Raw genomic sequence first — 19,308 nt, forward strand, 5'->3', positions numbered from 1 at the left:
GACTTGGGAAGAACTGGAGGTGTCACCGACGACAGGTACAAACATAGAATGGTGCTTTTTTTTTTTAAATTTTTTAACGTTTATTTATTATTGAGAAACAGAGAGAGACAGAATATGAGCAGGGAGGGGCAGAGAGAGGGGGAGACACAGAATGAGAAGCAGGCTCCAGGCTCTGAGCTGTCAGCACAGAGCCCGATGCAGGCTGGAACTCACGAACCGTCAGATCATGACCTGAGCCGAAGTCAGACGCTCAACCGACTGAGCCAGCCAGGCTCCCCACATGGTGCTTTTTTAAAGCAGAGGAAGGTACACATGTGGCAAGCCAATTAGATTGACTCCCATTCTTAATAGACAAAGGCAAATGTAGGAAAAGTGAAAATGAAATTATGGGCAAAAGCTTGACTTGTCACCTAGCTCTAGGTTTGACCGGAGTGATGCTCCTGGTCAGACATTATAAAAGGGGCTTTGTATATGCAGAGAAGGTCAGATGTGAAGTCCTGTGATTTGGATTCTAATCCTGACCAAAACTCCTTAGCTTGGGATCACTGGGCAAAGTCATTACATGGTCTCCACCTTCAGAATATGGACGAAGGGAGGTACTCTCTTCTCTCACTACCTCTTGAGGTTAGTGAAGAGGCAAACATGAAAACCTAAGTGGAAATACATTGTTAACTCTAAGTTTCTAGATGCACATTTGTAATACATAACAGTGACAGTAACTGGTACCCGGATTAGACTAAGAAGTGCAGGGCCATTTTGAGTTAGGCATTGGAAAGAATGGAACGTCTTCTTAATCCCATATTCAGGCTGATCCCGAGATACTGAGCAAGGACCCAGGAAAGAAAGTGGAGTTGTCTGGATTCTCCCATTGGTTAGCCAGGAGTCAGCAGGGGAGAGTCAAGTACACACAGCATGGCCTGTTGGTATGATCCTAAAACGAAAACAAAAACAACCTAAAACACATCATCAGAGTTGCCTATAAAACCATGAGAAAATGAGACTCTGCACTGAAGAGGCCTCTCTTTATTTTAAAATGAATTTTCAGTTTTAAATATAATGAAATATCTCAGTCATAAGCAAAAGTTTACTTTTCTAGGAAAAGGATACTAATTTGCCCTTGATCCTGGTAATATCCCACTCTGTTAGTGTTTTGGTTAGTGGTTACCAATCAACTTATATGCTTAATAAATAGAACTCTGATTTTTCTTAACATTAAAGTAGCTCCTTTAGAAACGAGGAAAAATGAATATTGAAAACACCCATGAATGAACCGGGCTCAGCTTTAACAAGTGTTAACATTTTGCCACATTTTCTTAAAGTGTGTGTGTGTGTGTGTGTGTGTGTGTGAGATTGTTTTTTAAAAATCATGTTTAACATGGCAGATTGGACATACATATTCCATTCCCTTTGGAAATCCCACTTAAATGATTATAAATTAAAGATAATTTTACAGAGACAGAAATTTAAGGAAAGCAAGAACAGACCAGGAAATGACAGATCAGAGATGTTAAGAGTTTTCTGTAAGATGGAAAGTAGATGAGGAAATAACTGACTTTGTAGCACTGAGTAGCCAAAACCTAAGTGTCAGTATGGCACAATCTGGCACTACCCCCAAAAGGCTCCAGATCTTGAGTCACCGAGGCTCTTGGGCTCTGGAGTGAACTTTGACGCCCGGAAGTGTGCTGGTTGGAAGTTTGCATACAGAAGGCTTAGACCATCAGATCTCTTCCCCTGCTTGAGTCCGAGTACCATATTATTCCCACTCTGACTCTCATAAGACACAAGAGAGGGATACTCTGGGCAATATAAACCAGGGAGGCTCCAGATCATAGGCACCTGGCACAGCACAGCACGGGAGTGAGTGGCATAGTGATCACAGGGTGCTCAGCGAAAATCAGCTGCCGGAAGGATGAGTCACAGTTACTGTCCCAGCCTCCTTTCCTCCTAAGCATTGATGGTCATGAACCAGATAGCACATACTATATAGAGAAAATACTTATTTTCATATTCTGTTTTGTTCACTGGTTTTCCACTTTTGAAAAAAAAAAAGTCTTAATTTTACCCCTACTGGTTACCATTGCTACAGCCCTGAGCTCCTGACATCTGGCCAAGAGCAGAGGGTTTGTGAACCTTGTGAAATTAGTAATTGTTGGCTGGAGGTGGACAGCTCAATCACTACTGTCACTCCCCCTGGTTAACCTGGCTCCGAATCAATGGTCCTATTTAAGTGTCATACCTTCCACCCTCTCAGACTCCTTTCTCTAGAAAAAGATGACATTTGAATACTTACCTTAATAGATATTATCTAGATGACATAGATTCCGAATTATAAGGCCCTAACAACATGGGTGCTTACGCTGGTATTTTCCAGTTTGTTTTATGTATATATTATGTGCCATGTTTACATTGTTTCTCTACATGTGGAAAATGAATCCTGGGCCTATATTCTTGTAATATTAAAGTTAAGGAATGTCCCTTAGAGATCAGTGTGTTCGACCTCTGTGGGTTCTGTGTTTTGTTTGTTTCAGCTGGCAAATTGAAGCATAAAGAGGTAAACAGTTTATCTAGTGAGACTCAGGTAGTTGGTGGCAGAAATGGGCTAAAATTTTTGAGAATGGTCTTTGATTATCAATGAGAACATATAGTTAGCTCTTGCAGTTTGTAAACTACAGTGTGGGATTTGCAAGGCTAAGTTTTTCCTCAAGTTTTCATTTAAATTCTACTTAGTTAACATACAGTGCAATATTAGTTTCTGGTGTACAATATGGTGATTCATTGCTTCCGTACAACACCCAGTGCTCATTACAAGTGCCCTCCTTAATCCCCATCACCTCTTGAACCCACTCCCCTCCCTCCTCCCTTCTGGTAACCATCAGTTGGTTCTCTAAAGTTAGAAGTCTGTTTCTTGGTTTGCCTCCCTCTCTTTTATCCCCCCCTTTGCTTATTTTTTTCCTTAAATTCCACATATGAGTGAAATCCTATGGCATTTGTCTTTTACATGCTATATTAATTGAAAATAATTGCTAGAAATTAATGGGGATTTTAAAGACCCCAGGTAGATAAACTTATTCAACTGACTGTCCATTTGCCCATTTTGTTCTCCCTTAAGAGTTTGAAATCATGATAAAAATTGCTCTTGGTAAGCTCTCTACTGATCTGTGACTCCTGTATTAGAGTTAGGATTCTCCAGTGTGGTGCACAAGGCAACAGCTATGAGACTCGCTGGAGAAGTTTGTTTTTGAAACCACACAAGATATTCCTGAAGGGTATGTGTTGCTCAAATAAACTTCTGTGGAGTTGGAAAAAGATTGAGAAATACTGCCAGAGAATTATATTTTGAGTAAAGGAATCAGATTTTGAAAATTGGAATAAAATAGGAAGATGAGTACAAAATCGGAATGACAGTCTCCTTTCTAAAATCCGAGCAGATTCCTAAGAACAGTAGCAAGATTCTCCCACAACCATTCATTTCACTATCCGAGAACATGGAATAATTCCTGCTAGTCTCTCCAGCCCCAGAACAATTTTCATCCACTTTAAATATAAATAGATTTGTACATTTCAGAGAAATGGATGTATGTGTTTCTTTCTTAGAAAGTAATTAGAGGATAAGATTTCTATAAATGTTTCCTAATATTCCAAATTGTAGTTGTATATATACAGTTGATGGCCCCTTTTTGTAACTTCCTCAGAAGTCTTTTCCTGGGGGTATCTTGATTCACAGTAAAGTATCTAAGTCAACTTCTGGTCAGTTTTATTGAGAGTGGTCTTATAAGTGAATAATTTATTATTGTAATGGCTTATATGGTAAAGAAGCAGAATATCTGGAAGAATATTGCCAGGAATTGTTGATGGAAGCATTCTATGATTTTTCTGATGTATTTGTTACTGTTTATCCTTTGAATGAGGCAATACATATTTTGTCCAAAGGACTGTGTGAGTGTCCTCTAGCCACACTGGCTTCCCAGCAGGTCAGCAGATGTGCTGAGCCCTGTTCTGTTGCAGAGCTTTGCACGTGTCGTTAGGTTGGCCCAGAACCCTGGAACTCTCTGCAAGGCCTTCTTCCCCTTCAGGCCTTTGGTGAAATGCCATTCCTAGCTATCCTAAGCAAAACAGTTTCACTTGTTATTCTAATAGTAGTATTTTTCCTTTATAGCAAGTACCATGATTTCAAGTTGTATATTTTGTTTATTATGTACATGTCTCATGTCTTTTTATTCAGCTCTACTTGACTAGTCTTAGCGCTGTGCCTGATACATAGATGTTCCATAAGTATTTGGACACATGAAGAAAACAGAATTCTGTATATCATGGGCACTTCACCCACTCTTAATCTTCAGGTGCTAAGATCTATCGTTGTTTTTTACTGTTTGTGGGTTTTTATCTACTGCTGGAAGACGGAGCAACGTTCTTCGGAATGTTAACGAAATTAATATGAGGTCTACGGTGATGAATAAATTTGACATTCTCATTTTCCCATTTCATTCGAATGATAGCTCATAACTGGCCTTGTAAATAACACAGGGTGTGTGGGCTGTTACAGGGTGTTAGGGTTGTTATCTGGGTTAAGTAGAACTCAAATTATATCAGAGAGGTATGGGGAAAGGCAAACATGCTTGTTTTCCTTGTTTACTTTTCTAGGTAAGAAATGCGTACTTAAGGTTTTATTTTAATGGATTGAAATTGGGAGCTGTGGAATGAATGTTATTGTCTGTCATTCCTTCATTCATTTTTCTAAGTGACCACTATTTGAGGTACTGTAACACATCTTCAGAAGCGCTGGGCACTTGAATGTAGCATTTAGTAAATGCTCGTTGAGTGACTGACTGAATGAATGATATGTCTCTTGCTACGGAGGAGCGTATCTACAGTGTGGGGGAAAGGGCAGACCTTTAAACAGATGTAGGTCTGCAGGGAGAGAAGAAGGGAACTTTACTTTTAGTTTGTGGCCCAGTGTCCACCAATGAAACCTGAGGGACATCTCCTGGAAGGAAGGATTTTTTTTTTTTTTAAATATATTCTTAAAGAGATGGTAAGAAAGAGCACTTCTTCTTTCAAGGGCTGTCATCATCTCGAGATGTGATGTTTGGAGCTGTTTCAGAGAGTCTTGTAACTATGAGGAGAAGAGTCGGATGGGAAAGTTGGCATGTCGAGGATGGCAGTGAAAATACAGAACCTGTGAAATTAGTATTAATTAGAGCCACCCTGTCTTCAGATTTCTTGTTATGCAAGATAATAAATATCTCTTAGCTTTGTGAGGGCAAGGCATTTGTAAATTTTGTAAAATCTCTTCTGCCTGGAACAGTGGCTGGCACTGTAGTATGTACTTGCCAAGTATTTTATAATATATTTAAGTTAGTTTGTCGCCAAAGGTACCCTGAAGGATTTAGTGGATTTTAATGGTAAAATCCAAGGAAGAAATGGTCTCGATCTTGTTAATCTTTAAATGTGGTTAATGAGTTTGTTCCTCTGTGCTCATGTTGGGATAACATTTCATTCCCATCAAGGTTAAAACAGTCTTGATACATTGGTGAAGATAAGAATCTAAAATTCACATTCCTCAAATCTGGCCCCAAAAATTTAAAGTAGCCCTGTAACGGGGTGGGGAGCGGGGGCAAAATTTCATCTTAGGAGAAGACAAGTTGAGAATGAGGAAATAGTGTTATTTTTTACCTAGTCCTTTCCATATTGAAACCTTCTATTATGTTTAACCTGTGATCTGTTGCTCACGTGTAAAAAAGAATTTAAAACTCGTATGTGTGAATCTGCCTCCACAGGTTTGGAAAACTTCACTGTTTTTTTGAAAATTGTTTTCAGTTACGTGGGATAAGCAGCTAGTTTATTACTTCCTTATGGAGGAAGCTCTCCAGGATCTCCCCTAGGAGTTGGACATGATCGTTAGGGCCATTCCAGTCTTAGAGTCAATTCTGAGAACTTTGGAGTCCTAAATCTTTAAATTAGATCAGAGAGAGCATCACCTGTAATGAGAACTGTTCTTAGAATGAAAGCACAGAGGTTTCCTTGTCTCGGACCCTATCTTCAAGGAATTTATTGAAGAGTGGAAAGCTATCCCAATAACAAATACTCACCAGTGAACTTTGAGGGTTATGACCTATATTAAAGCTCTGGGGAATAACAGTGGAATTTACTTTTTTTCTGATTTACCTTGTATAAGCTACCAGAAATAAATTTCTTTTTAAATGTTCAGTTAGCAGTGCATCGTTTCCTCTACCTGATTCCCTGTCTTCTAACTGGAACTTCACTTGCAATTCTGCTGCTCCACCCTCAAAGAGATACGAGTTTTACTTGTACATTAAGTTGGATTTACTTTTATTAAAGGGCAGGGAGAAAACTTTCAGATATATAATTTGGTACTGACTTTTTAATGCTGTTTTCAGGAAGGTCACTTAACTAGTATTTTTGATGCATTTCCCTACACATTGTATGATATCTGTAACTGAATCTTTAATTCCCTTGTTATAACGGAGAATTTCTTGAATCCTTGCTATAGCTCCGCCATCCTTATATTATGCTTTTACAGCAATTCCCTAGACTCGTGAAGGTGAAGGATGAAGTTTATAATGGTATTGAATACCAAACTGTTGCTTGATTTATTCAGGAAGGTTGTTACATACTGGGATCAAGTGACAGCTTAAAAGCTAGTATAATTCATCATCATCAGTTAATTTTCACTGGGTGTCCACTGGGTGCTGAACATTGTACATGGCTCTTTGTCAGCAGGTATGTGCCTGATAAGGTTGATGGAACTCTAAGAAGACGGAACCTTGTCTTTAAGGCACTTGCTGTATAATCAAAGGCAAGTCAGCAAATGCCCAGTGTTAAGCTCTGTATACAAAATGTGTGTAACTAAAAGTACTTTATTTTTTGAAGGGTTCTTGTCAGTAAATTGAGGTCCTGCTCTCATTAATAGCCATACTGGCACCAGAAGAAAGTGGGTGATGTTGGATGGATCAAGATTAGGTGTCGGTTATGGTCCAGTCTTTGCTTGACCAGCACATATTTATGTGTGTGTCTACATACAGATACTTTTTGTTTCCGTGCATATGGATTCAGAATATTCTTAATGAGATCCAATTATCCTTTCAACAAACACATGTGTACTCCACCTGTCCCTAATGAGAGATGAATCAAAGTCACATTCAGATGATGCATCTAGAGCCAGCATCATACGGTCATTGTTCTGCACACCTCTGGGTGATATTTATTCCTCCTTTGACATGGTTCAGAAATGTGATCTCAAATCAAGTTTGGATTTAGCTCCTCATGATCTTGCGACTTATGTTTGAAAACAAATCTAACTGTATGATGGTAAAGGAAGTACAGGGCAGCTGTAGTGTAAACTCTCAAGTACAGTACTGATCTGGGGAATGTCCATGTCAGTCTGGTGAGGGATAGTACAGAAGCATCTCTTTATTGAATGTTTCCCTTGACCTTGGCCTGGGTTCTGTAGGCAGTAGATGTGCTTACTCCAGGATCATCTGCTAAGAAGATTTCCCTTGTTGGGTGTCCCTCATGGCCCTTTCCTCAAGGAAGGGCTTCAAGGAGGATTCCTTTGTTAGGGATTTTAGCAGTTCTCTTCTTGTTAACAAGGACTTAGATTCAGGGATTGCCTTTTGGTGGAACTGTCACAAGCCTTTATTTTCTAAGCTAGAGATTTTTCTAGCAATGTAATTTCTTTAACAACTTTGTTATTTGTTTATCAATATCCTTTTGGGGGAGGTGATGGGGTAAGACTTCATTTTCTGGTAACTGGCATCAAAAGTTGGTTGAATAATCTTTGACTCTGGTCCCTTGACCTGCCATCTGTGTTTTTGAGCTCTGATCTCCTCCTGTCTCTGCGTACTGGCTTGCCGTCACTAGCTCTTTCTGTGGTTGGTGAGGCTTGACCCCGTGGTCGCTCCTTCCCCAGGCTGTATCCCTCGTGAATGAGTTATGTGAACTACTGAGAGGCAGTGAGTGCGGGAAGCACTGGAGCTGGGAGTCTCAAGCCTTTCTTGAGATCAGCACACTCAATTTTGACTGAATACATGATTTGGTTGCTGAAATCCAGTTACCATGTATGACTCTCTGAACTCTAGTGGTCCCTCCTCACTGGCTACTAAGGCTCTTGCTTAGGGTTGTATGTCTGTGAATTGCACCAAGGCAAGTAGAGGCCAGAACCTACTCTTCGTCTACTCATTCAGGTATGCAATCAGGCAAGGAAGGCTTTTGAAATTTGTGCAGAGGGGAGCACCTGTTTGGATTTCCCACAATAGCAAATTTATATGTGTGTTGCTAGCTTTGTTTGTGTTGCTTGAAGGTAAAAGGAGCTCCCTTGAATGAAGCCGCCCGCTTTCTCCAGGTGGCTGTTACCATGGCCAGTTAGAATGGAGTTTGTTGTTTTATTGCAGCAGCTACTGAAAGCCATAAGAAGTCCGATATACCAATTTGTGAGTTTTCTGCAGAGTACTCCAAAGCTCCAGCCTCAGTATGCACATGATTTCTGTTCTAAGAACTGATGGCTACTCACTTCAATGAACTACTTTGCTACTGGTTCACCGTGACTACTGATTTTCTAGGGTAGGATGTATTGATTCTCATCTTCCCCATTCTTGGCTTTACTTAACTAGTTTCACACTTTAATAGCCTACTCTTGATGCAGTTTTTTATACTGGATCAGAGTTCTTGGTTTCAAGGTTTTTTTGACTTGTATCCTTGCCTTACTGGAGAGCTCTCATCCCATGGAGGAGGGCTAAAGTCACTCGAAGGCAGGGATGATCCAGGACCTATGTCAGAAAGCAGTTCTGCATCTACCCAAGTGTGTCAATGTGTATCTTCAGTTGAAGCCTAGGAGTGCTGCATGCTTCTTAATGGAGGTGCTCTTATATGCTTTGTGGTCCTTGAAATCTGTAATTAGTATATAAAACCTCAGGATGGATTCTGGAGTGTCAGATATGTGGGGTTTTCAGTGTGTACTTCCCTTAGTTGTTACCAACACTAATTTTACTGCAGTGTATGTTGTTTGAAGTTTGTAGATGCTGCATGTGGTTAAATAAGGTATTTCTGATATGTTAAAGATATGTGAATGTGTCCTATTCCATTGTGATAGATAATCAGGGGCTTTTATTAATTTTTATTTTTTTCATGTTTATTTTTGAGAGAGACAGACAGAGACAGAGTCTGAGTGTAAGCTGGGGAACGGCAGAGAAAGGGAGACACAGAATCCCAAGCAGGCTCCAGGCTCTGAGATGTCAGCACAGAGCCCCACATAGGGCTTGAACTCACAAACCATGAGATCATGACCTGAGGTGAAGCTGGATGCTCAACTGACTGAGCCACCCAGTGCCTCAATAATCAGGTGCTTTTATTTTTTTTTATTATTTTTTTAACGTTTTATTTATTTTTGAGACAGAGAGAGACAGAGCATGAACGGGGGAGGGGCAGAGAGAGAGGGAGACACAGAATCGGAAGCAGGCTCCAGGCTCTGAGCCATCAGCCCAGAGCCAGACGCGGGGCTCGAACTCACGGACCGCGAGATCGTGACCTGAGCTGAAGTCGGCCGCTTAACCGACTGAACCACCCAGGCACCCCAATCAGGTGCTTTTAAAATGATTACTTATAAACATGGTATTAATAATTTTTTTTAAAAAATCTTTTTCTTTAAACCTATGGTGAAACTCTAGCAAGGTCAAAGAAATATTTAACTTATGGTCTGAAGGTTGAAGTATGAGTAGTTGTTCTCTGATACTTGTCTTCCTACTGTTTTCAGAATTCCAAGGAGAGATTCTATTTGTTAAGACATAACACAACTATAGGATTTTTCAAACTTCTGCTTGCCCAATAATTGTTTTTTTTTTCTTAAACCAAAGAAGTGCCTTTTATAACTTAAAAAACAAAAAAAACAATAAAATTTTAGGATGTAAAATAGTTTCTGGAAGAGTATGACTTTGTGTTGCCTTTTTATTAGTATGTTTTCTCTCCTACAAGAAAAGCCTGCTTAGGCGAGATATCTAGATCTAGATCTAGATCTAGATATTTTTTAAATGTAAGTAGATAGGCACTTTTTTTTAGATATGTATCACATAGTTGCAAATAATTATAAGTAGAGGATATTCTATCAGTTGAATCAAATGGTGGAAATACCTGAAAACATAGGGATACCTACCGTAGCAGAACGACCCCATCTTCACTATGGGATTATATCAGAAGACCGTGTGATCTGTTCGTACATAAATAAAGCTTGTAGGTAACAATCCATAATGAAACTTGCTAACTTAAACTGAAAAATATTCTGTTCTCAGATGTACGAGTGGTGGGCCCATGTTATCCACATAAGTTAGCTAGAATCCATGATGTGTGAGAGCTGGCATAAAGTAAGGCCAAATTTGTCATTCATTTGGGGATGGAAACAAGTATTCAAGAAAAGCTACACTTGGGGGGAATACAATAAAAATTGTTTGTTCATTGGCTTACTGCTGGGGACTTTTCAGTAAAACATGTAAATCTTAAAATGACAAAATGATTTTCCTTATTTTTTAATATATTTTTCAATCAAGTCATTATTCTTTCTGAACAATGAAAGATACTGTGTATTTTTTTTGAAACCTGTTATTTCATAAAAAGATCTTGCATTGATTTATAGGGGGAAAAACCCCTAGTAACAGAATTAAAAAAAAAGCCTAATAGTAAATCAGAAAGAAATGATAGGAAAATTATGTAGGGAAGAGTAAGGAAAGAGAGTAACTGTGGTACAAAACTGGAAAGTGCTAATAAAGTGTCCATACCCATGAGGACCTGTCACTTTCTCATTTTGCTAGTGAAGGGCCTCATTCCCAGGGAGATGAAGTACCTTTCTCAAGCTTACAGAACTGGGAAATACTGACTCTAGAATTCAACCCCTCGTGAGTCTCGCTGAAAGCCTATCTTCCCACCATCTGCTAAAGCCAGTGTCTCATTTGAGGAAAACAGTAGCAATTGTGTAAAATTGCTCCTGATGTAAAGGTGACCAATTTGTCCCAGTTCACCTGTCTTGTTTTAAAAACTAAGAGTTCTGCATCCCAGCACCTCCCTTAGTCCTGACCAAATGGGATGGTGGTCACTCTACTGGATTTCCTACCAGCCATGGTGAGGCTAAAAATTGTCTTTGAGCAGCAGAGTAATGCTGGGATACTTTTCCTGCAGAACTGCATGATGCACGACTATCCCTCAGTAATAACTGGCTTCTGCATGGTAAAGCTAGCTCATCTGCTGTCTTCTAAGACAAACCCCAGGCTGTGGGTTTGCCAGTGGTCTTTCTACTGCTACTAATGTACTGTTTCTTTCTAGTGAAATGTGGTATCTTTTAAGTCATTTGGGCTAGGGGCAGTTCATATATATGTATTTAGAATTTGTGTCGTTGTTAATAGGATTTGATAGAAGCTGTAATGTTTTGTAACATTGTTTATAACAACGAGTCCCAGCATTAATCCCATGACTGAATAAAAGTTTATTTCTTATGGAACAGTATAAGATGAGCATACTAGGTCAGTGAGAGGCTCTTCTCCCTGCCATGCAGATTCCTTCTGTTTGTTTTCTCCAAAATGCCTAAGATATTTCCCACTGCTGTGGTCAAAGCTGGGTTGCTGGCTAGTGCAAGAAAGAAAAGTATAGAGGACACACCCAGGGCTTAGGCCCAGGCCTGGAAGTGGCGGAAATAATTTCTGCTCTCATTCTTTCAGAGTGAACATGGATATATGGCTGAACTGAACTGCAAGGAAGACTGGGAAATGGGTTAGCCAAGAACCCGGGACAATGGGGAGCATGGAATTGGGGAAAAGCTAGCAGCCCTCCGTCCTTTGAGCTCTTCTTCATTATGGTTAAGGACTTTCTTAATGATTGATTCTCCAAACAACTTGTCAAGTTTTATCCTTTTGTTTGGGAAGTATTTGCAACCCCTACCACTGATAAGTGAATTACTGTTAAAAATGCTTTCATCATAAGAGAGTCTCTTCCATCTTGTACATTTCAAATTGTGTAGAGAGAATTTGATTGGGCTTCTCAAACCGATCAATGTTCCAAAAAGGACACAATTGCAAAATATATTTCACTATGTTAATATATACATTAAATAAAATGAAGATGGAAAAATATAACATGTGATGAAAAAGTTCAGAGGCTCAAGAGATAAGTCAAAATTTTCAGAAAGACCTTGGGCGGGGAAGGGGGGCAGAGACCTAAGGAAACAGGTAGAAAATGCCAGGAGCTTTCGGACTGTGTAAGGGCTAAGATGCTGGGTCTATCTAGGGTACACTGAGAAAGGCTTGTATCAAGCTGAGGAACAGAGTTAGCCATTATTTTAACTTTTATTTTAGTTGATTTTAGCCTAAATCTTACATTATAACAAATATAATTTTATCACATTAGTGCATCTCAAAGAGATTTTTTAAGCTATTGGGTATTGACGCGTATTACATGTATATACAATAAAACACCACTTTATTTATATATAATATCTACTATTTTAGTGTGTGTGCACATGTGCATGTTTGTCTCTGTCTCATAGTGACCATGGAGTTACATAATATTGGGCATCCAGAAAAGCTTTGTCACCTATCTCTGGGAAGAGTAAATTCAGTTTATACCAAGTCACCCCCTAACAATATTCTATTTTGATAATTTTGTTACAATTTTAAATTCTAAGCATTTAACTTTTTTTCATATGCATACAACCACCATTTAAAGTGGGCAAGTGGTATGAGAATTCTTTTGTAATTTTATTAAATCTGATTTGTGCAAGAGACCAGTGACTGAAGAGGTCTTGCACATGCTAATAGATTATATGCTATAACAAAATGTTGCTTTATATTGCCGCTCAGGCAGCTACAGTTGCAAGTGTAGTTATTACTTGCTGCAATATCACCCAGTTTAAAAAAAATTATCAAAAGAAGTTCATGCTATTGACTCATTACTCCCATATTTATTATTCTTATTGAAAATCACTAGATTTAATTCTATTGGTTTCCTCCCTGATTGAAAACATTTGAACCTAGAAAGCACAGTATTTCTTAAGACATTTGTAACTATTCATCACGGATATTAAAATTACAATCATGCGGCATTGTGTGAGCACTGGTAAAAAAAAAAAAAAAAATTCTTTACACATATGGTAAGCGGGTGACCAATGCTATCCAGGTTTGAAGATGCTGAATGTTCATATAACTGGTATTTGAAATTTTGATGTGTATTGCATTAGTTACTGAATGTCAAGAATACATTTTTTTGCTCATATAGAGTAAGTTTAAAATGGGGTCTTTTGTAGAAGCACCCATCCTGTTTAGAATGATATAACAGATGCTGAATGTTCACATATCAAACAAAATGCCAGCTTTCTGTAGAAAAGAGGTGTCAAAAAGTTTCTTTGTACCTTTAACGCATGTGATTATGTAGTACAAAATGCAGAGTTTGTAAAATTTCTTGAATATACAGGCAAAAAAATGAATAATTCAAAACAACTCATAAGTTCTACATTCTATTGTCCCTTTATAACGCAGGCAGAAGATAGCAGTGCGCTCCCAATAGAGCTGAATTTGCACAAGTTACACCTCGGAAAATGCCAGATGGTCTATGGTCTACTTTTGAGAGCTGTCACATATGTAAAGATTTGAAAAAAGAAAGACAGCTGAATGAGAGCAGTGGATCATTAAAGGGAGAGTGAGGGTCCCTAGGCATCACTTGTGTTTTAAGAAGCATTGTGTTGTTCCCATATTACTGTGTTTTTTTTTTTTTTTTAAAGCCATACACAACTTTTACACAATAAGGAAAAGAAATCTATTTAAAGACAAGTAGTTAGGGTTTAATCAGTCAGATGTTTTTGTTCTTTGAGAATAAAATCCTGTTTCTGACTTGGTTTTGCTTAGAATTTGACTCTAAGATTCAAGTCACACCCATGAAAAATTAGCAGTGAACTTAAAAAAAATGTTAATATAGCTAATATACCAAGGGTTTATCCATTTTTAGTTTGACTTACTGTATCTGCCCAAATCCTAAAACTAAGAAATTATTTTAATAAAAAAAAAACTATTACTATTAAAAAAAACAAACTGGCATAAAGAGATAATATTTGGTTACCTGACCATAATACAAACTATAGTTAAAATAGAGAACAGTGAAACAAAAATGAATGTACTTTGATTTATCTGCCAACAGAAATAGATATCATTTTGAAGATTGAAATGTAGATAAATCATTAAGGATATGTTTGAATACCACTTGAGCCATATCTGGTAATTTGCAAATAGTCAATTGTGATAGTAGAAAAAGGTCAGATCTGTCAGTTTGAGAATTTGGTGGCAAGACATAGTTGTCTTTTACCACCTTTTAAAAAAAATTACTTATTGGAATGTTTTAACTACTACATAGTAGTTTTAAATTTATCTTGGATTATGGACTGTGACAGGATATTTTGGGTTGATAAGAAGTCTCCTTAATATTGGTCAATTGGATATTTCAATTTAACCAAGCTCTCAGATTGCTTTTGAAATATTCTTTTCAGAGAAAACGTGGCCCAAACATTCCCTTTATTTGGTGAAATTACTGGTAAGTGCTCTGAAAAGAACACCACATTATGTTTGACTATCTTCTTTGGCATCCCTTTAAATACATATGCATAACTATGTGTGTTCAATAGCAGTCATTAGGGTGTCCTTCTAGTTGATACAAGTTACAGGAGCCGCAGATTAATCTCTAGATCAAATGATTGCACACTCATAAGAAATAGATCTACCTTTGCAGATGCCTTGTCGATATTTAACAGAAGGGCATATATATAGCTGCTAAACAGAGAAGTAAGTTTTTTTTTCATCAAGAGTAAGGAGAAAAACAAAATATTTTGATATATTTTACCACCATTACTTTAATTTTTAGACAGTCATTTTCCTTTATCACTGAAGAACTGAAAACCTTTAAGGGAGCTCATAGGTTAGTTTAATAAATCAGGTATTAATGTTAACAGATTTTGTACGAAAGCATGCTTTTGTTAAGTAAACAGAAAAAGAATGTTGTTTTTCTTAAAATATGCACATTCATGAGTTAGCATGTTTTGATATGTTAAGATGTTTTTCTTCAAGAGACAGAGGATATGTGAACAGGAATGGAGGTAAACAATGTGTGCTAGAGACTTACTCAAATGCAAACTGTCTTTGTCAAAAATACATACCAAGTCTTAGCTAATCCCCAGAACACAGATAATCAGACATGGTCAATGCCACATATAATTGTGACTGCTTTGCATGCAATACTTTTCTCAATTGAAGAGTTCTTAGTATTCAGATGTAATATATATTTCATAACTGCTCATATTCATAAATGGAAAAGAAGATTAATTAAAACAGCACTTTTAGATTTGAAATTGCAGGAAATTATAAAATAGTAAAATTTTGGGAACAAATTGTTTTTATTGGTGGCTTTTGCTGAAGTGCAATGATGGATAGCTTTGCTTAGGGGCTACTCAGTCAAGGTGAATGTTGATTTTAATAATCTCATTATGTAACCAACGTAAAATAACACTGGGGGTGGGGGGAGTTAGGGCTCTTTAGCTACAAACACTAGATTCCATTTTGGCTAATTTAAATAGAAAATAAATTTATTAGCATACAGACCCTCCCAAGAGTTACACAGCCACAGATCATTCCCATCTATTTAATGGGGCTTCTTTGTTGAAAACCCCACTGCTAGACTATCGGTTTATTGGTCTGATAGGAAGTGGACATCAGACACTGCACCCCACTGCCGAGACCAATAAACGCTTTCTACATGGTCTGTGCTGAGGGTTTCCACCTCTCTGGTGGAGGTGGCTGCCTTCTTGCATTGGCCATTCTGCATGTAAGTCATACTTGTGCTTAGTAGAACTTAGGTCACATACCTGTCCTTTAGCTGCAGAGGAGTCTAGGAATGGAATAGAGGAATTTACCAAAAATCCATGAGGGTGTTCAGAAATGCCAGGCAGCACCAATGATGAATAGTCATCCTGCTTTTTTTTATGATTCATTGTCCAAACAACCAATTAGTTTGTCCTTCAGTGTCATGATGTTAAAATAGTCTTATATTTTTTCAATCTGAAAGGTTTTGCTTTTCATAGATAGGCATTTAATATACCCATAATTTATTTTGTTAAAGAATACATGCACTTAAATGTGTGCACACATTTATATTGGGAACTCTCTCTGCTTATCCCCTGGTTTATGTGTCTGTGTCTGAACCATCAGCTCACTGATTTAGCTCCTGTTGGTTTTGTGATAAGACTATATATGTAGTAAGTCAAATGCTGCAACCCTCGTTTTCTTTCTGAAAATTTCTTTAGTGGTTGTTGATTACTCTTCCTCATAAATTCTTGAATCAGCTTGTCAAGTTCCCTCAACAAGCCTGTTGTTTTATGGGAATTACACTAAATAAATAAATTGGGGAGAATTAACATTTATATGCTCTACAGTTAGTAGTATATTCTTTAATGTCCTTCAGTATTTTTATAATTTTTGCCAGAAAATCACTGCCCATTTTGTCCTAGCTTAATTCTTAACAGTGTTTTTCTTGGCTTTGTTTTTTGTTTGTTTGTTTGTGTTTTGTTTATGATATTGTGAAGAGTTCATTTTTTCTTGTATATTTGCTATTTGGTTTCTGTTGGCCTAGAGGAACGTTTTTTTATTTTAATATGGTTGATCTTGTATATACCTTGTTAAATTCTTTGTGTTTCAAGATTTATAGTCTCCTAAATTTCCCCTAGAACATTCAAATTAGGTATACCTCTCAAAAACATTTTTTTTCAGACCTGTTACTTCTTTTTCATATTTATTGTTTTCTCCAGGACCTCTAGTGTGATGTCGAATAAGAGGGGTGAAGCTGGGCTGCCTTTTCTTGGTCTTGACCTAAATGGGAGTGTTTCTATAGTGCTGACATTTAACTCGGGCAGATGTGTTTTATCAGATTAAGGAAACTGTCTTCTATTCCTAACTTTTCATAAATGGTTGATTTTTATATCAAATTGAAGGATACATATAGAAAAGGTTTTCTTCTCCAGGATTTAAAATAAAATTGAAGGGGTGCCTGGCTGGCTCAGTCGGAAAAGCATGTGATTCTTGATCTTGGGTCCTGAGTTCAAGTGCCACATTGGGTGTAGAGATTACTTAAATAAATAACCTTTAAAAAAATGAAGTGAAATTGAAAAGAAAAACAACTATATTTCCTTCTCTATTGTCCAGCTTTGACACTTGAATTCATTGTTCTTTCCCTTTTATCTCAAAAGACAATTAATTACTTTAGCCCATTATCAGAGATATTGAGATAATATTGCTGTTTCTAGCACCCTAAAGAGGGGCCTAGTACATAGAAGACAAACATTTGCTGTTGATTGGGTGTGGAATAACTTTTTCAGATTTCCAACTTAAATTTTCTTAAAAAAACAAAAGTCTTTCCTGCTATTTTCCTATTCCTTGTGTCAAGTCACTTCTGATAACCCTGTTCCCACTTTGCCTTTTGTACTAATTGTTTTCTCTGTGTCCATGTTAATTAATATTTCCTTTTTCTCCACCTTCCATTTTTTAGTACCACAGGTGAAACCCAGGGGAAAAAGAAAAAGTCTGTTACTGAATATATTTTGATGATTTTCAAATATTTTTTTAACTGGAAAAACTTTTCCTGTTCTTTAGCCCAACCTCAGCGCCTGCCTCAGCTTCAAGCGTCCCTACAGGAGCCAAGTGAGGAGGAAGGCGGCAAGATAAAGAACGGCCCCACTAGTCTGAGCAACGGAAATGGAATTCACCACCACGGGGCCAAAAACGTATCTGCGGATAATCGAAGACTTTCAGCACCTGTTTCTAACAAGATGCATAGAAAAATTCAGTCCAGCTTGTCCGTCAACAGTGATATCAGTAAGAAGAGTAAAGTTAATGCTGTGTTTTCCCAAAAGACAGGCTCTTCACCTGAAGGTGAGTTTGAGATACATGCTTATTTTATTTGACCAGATGTAAAATCATATTCACCAATAACTACCTGATCAAGCAAACATGAATGAAGAATCTTGCTTATCTTTCAAACAGGAGTTTTGGTAAAACGCAACATCTGCCTAAGGAAACACAGGCTTGGAAAGGAAGTGTTAGCAACTGACATCCTGCTTTAGATTATTGTCTTCTAGAGTGAACAGTCAGGACTTTAAATAGAACTCATATACCCATTTTTTTTAATACCACATCTGAACATACGAATGCAACATTCTGGTGGTGTGTGCATGTGTTCTCTCTGTCCCTGATTCATTATGATGTCCTGTGGTTCAGAAATGACTTGCTTATATTTTTGTCTTGCAAATCAGTTCTTAAATACGCACAAGTAAAATGAGGAAAGGATTAGGTAATTTCCATCCTCTCACCAGGGATGGGCCCGGTGATCTGTTGCTTCACTGAGGAGCATCTTCCAGCCCCCGGTGTTGTCACCCCTCCAGGCCCACCTCATTGCCCATTCACTTTGGTCTGGTTGTGGCCTCTCCTCCCGAGGTACATGGGTGTTCTTTGACCTCTGGGGAATTACTGATTAGGTCTTCAATGTGCTTCATCCTGTCCTTGGCCAGGTTAAAGTCAGGTTAAATACTATGAACGTGAGAAAGCTTTTATCAGAGCACAAACCCATCCGATGATGGGTTTACAGCCCACAGACTCCTTTCATAAAAATGGCTTGTTGTGTTATATTTTGTTAGAGAAGAATAGCCTCCCTACCATGTGTAAGGTCCCAGATTTCGCCCAGCCTATCCATGTTGTTCTAGTCTTCCTCTTTCCTCTCCTTTAGCAGTTCTTGGGGATCAAAAACCTCACATCTGCATTTTAGATACAGATACAGGCATATATTTCCTCCTCTGGTTCAGATCTATATGTGATTCTTTTTTTCTAATTCCCCTTACCTTTCAATTTTAATTACCATGAAATTTTAAATAAGGCAAATTCTGTGGATGCCTCTGTGAAGTTGGCCATGCTTATTCATAGAGATAAATTGAGTTGTAAATAGGAAATTGTATTGAGAGTTACCAGTAAGGAGCGGGAGAAAGGATATTACATTTTGGCTACAGGTGTCCTAGACTCAACTGAGGTAAAGTGTTAGGTTGATCAAATGATATGATAATAAGTGGCCTGCATAGTTCCAGGTCAGTGACACTACTTTCCAAACTAATTAGATTGAAAGGGACATGATTGACACTTTAAAATGAGTTTGACATGCAAGCTGTATGGTCATCTCGGAAGCAGAGGTAGGCTGTTAACTAAACTGGCTCTCCAAGGAGTTGGGAAGGCAATG

At 38.0% G+C, this 19,308-nt stretch overlaps 1 protein-coding gene across 2 annotated transcripts in view; it reads left to right on the plus strand.

Annotated features, from left to right (window-relative positions):
* MDFIC (MyoD family inhibitor domain containing) overlaps positions 1-19,308 on the plus strand; it is an 86,572-nt gene that overhangs the window by 35,224 nt on the left and 32,040 nt on the right. For both annotated transcript variants that reach the window (XM_042922608.1, XM_042922614.1), the window contains exon 4: positions 17,679-17,957. In XM_042922608.1, coding sequence (XP_042778542.1) covers positions 17,679-17,957 — 279 coding nt within the window. The remainder of the gene's footprint in view (positions 1-17,678; positions 17,958-19,308) is intronic.

Source organism: Panthera leo, chromosome A2 (assembly GCF_018350215.1).
Source record: "Panthera leo isolate Ple1 chromosome A2, P.leo_Ple1_pat1.1, whole genome shotgun sequence".
Classification (NCBI taxonomy): Eukaryota; Metazoa; Chordata; class Mammalia; order Carnivora; family Felidae; genus Panthera; species Panthera leo.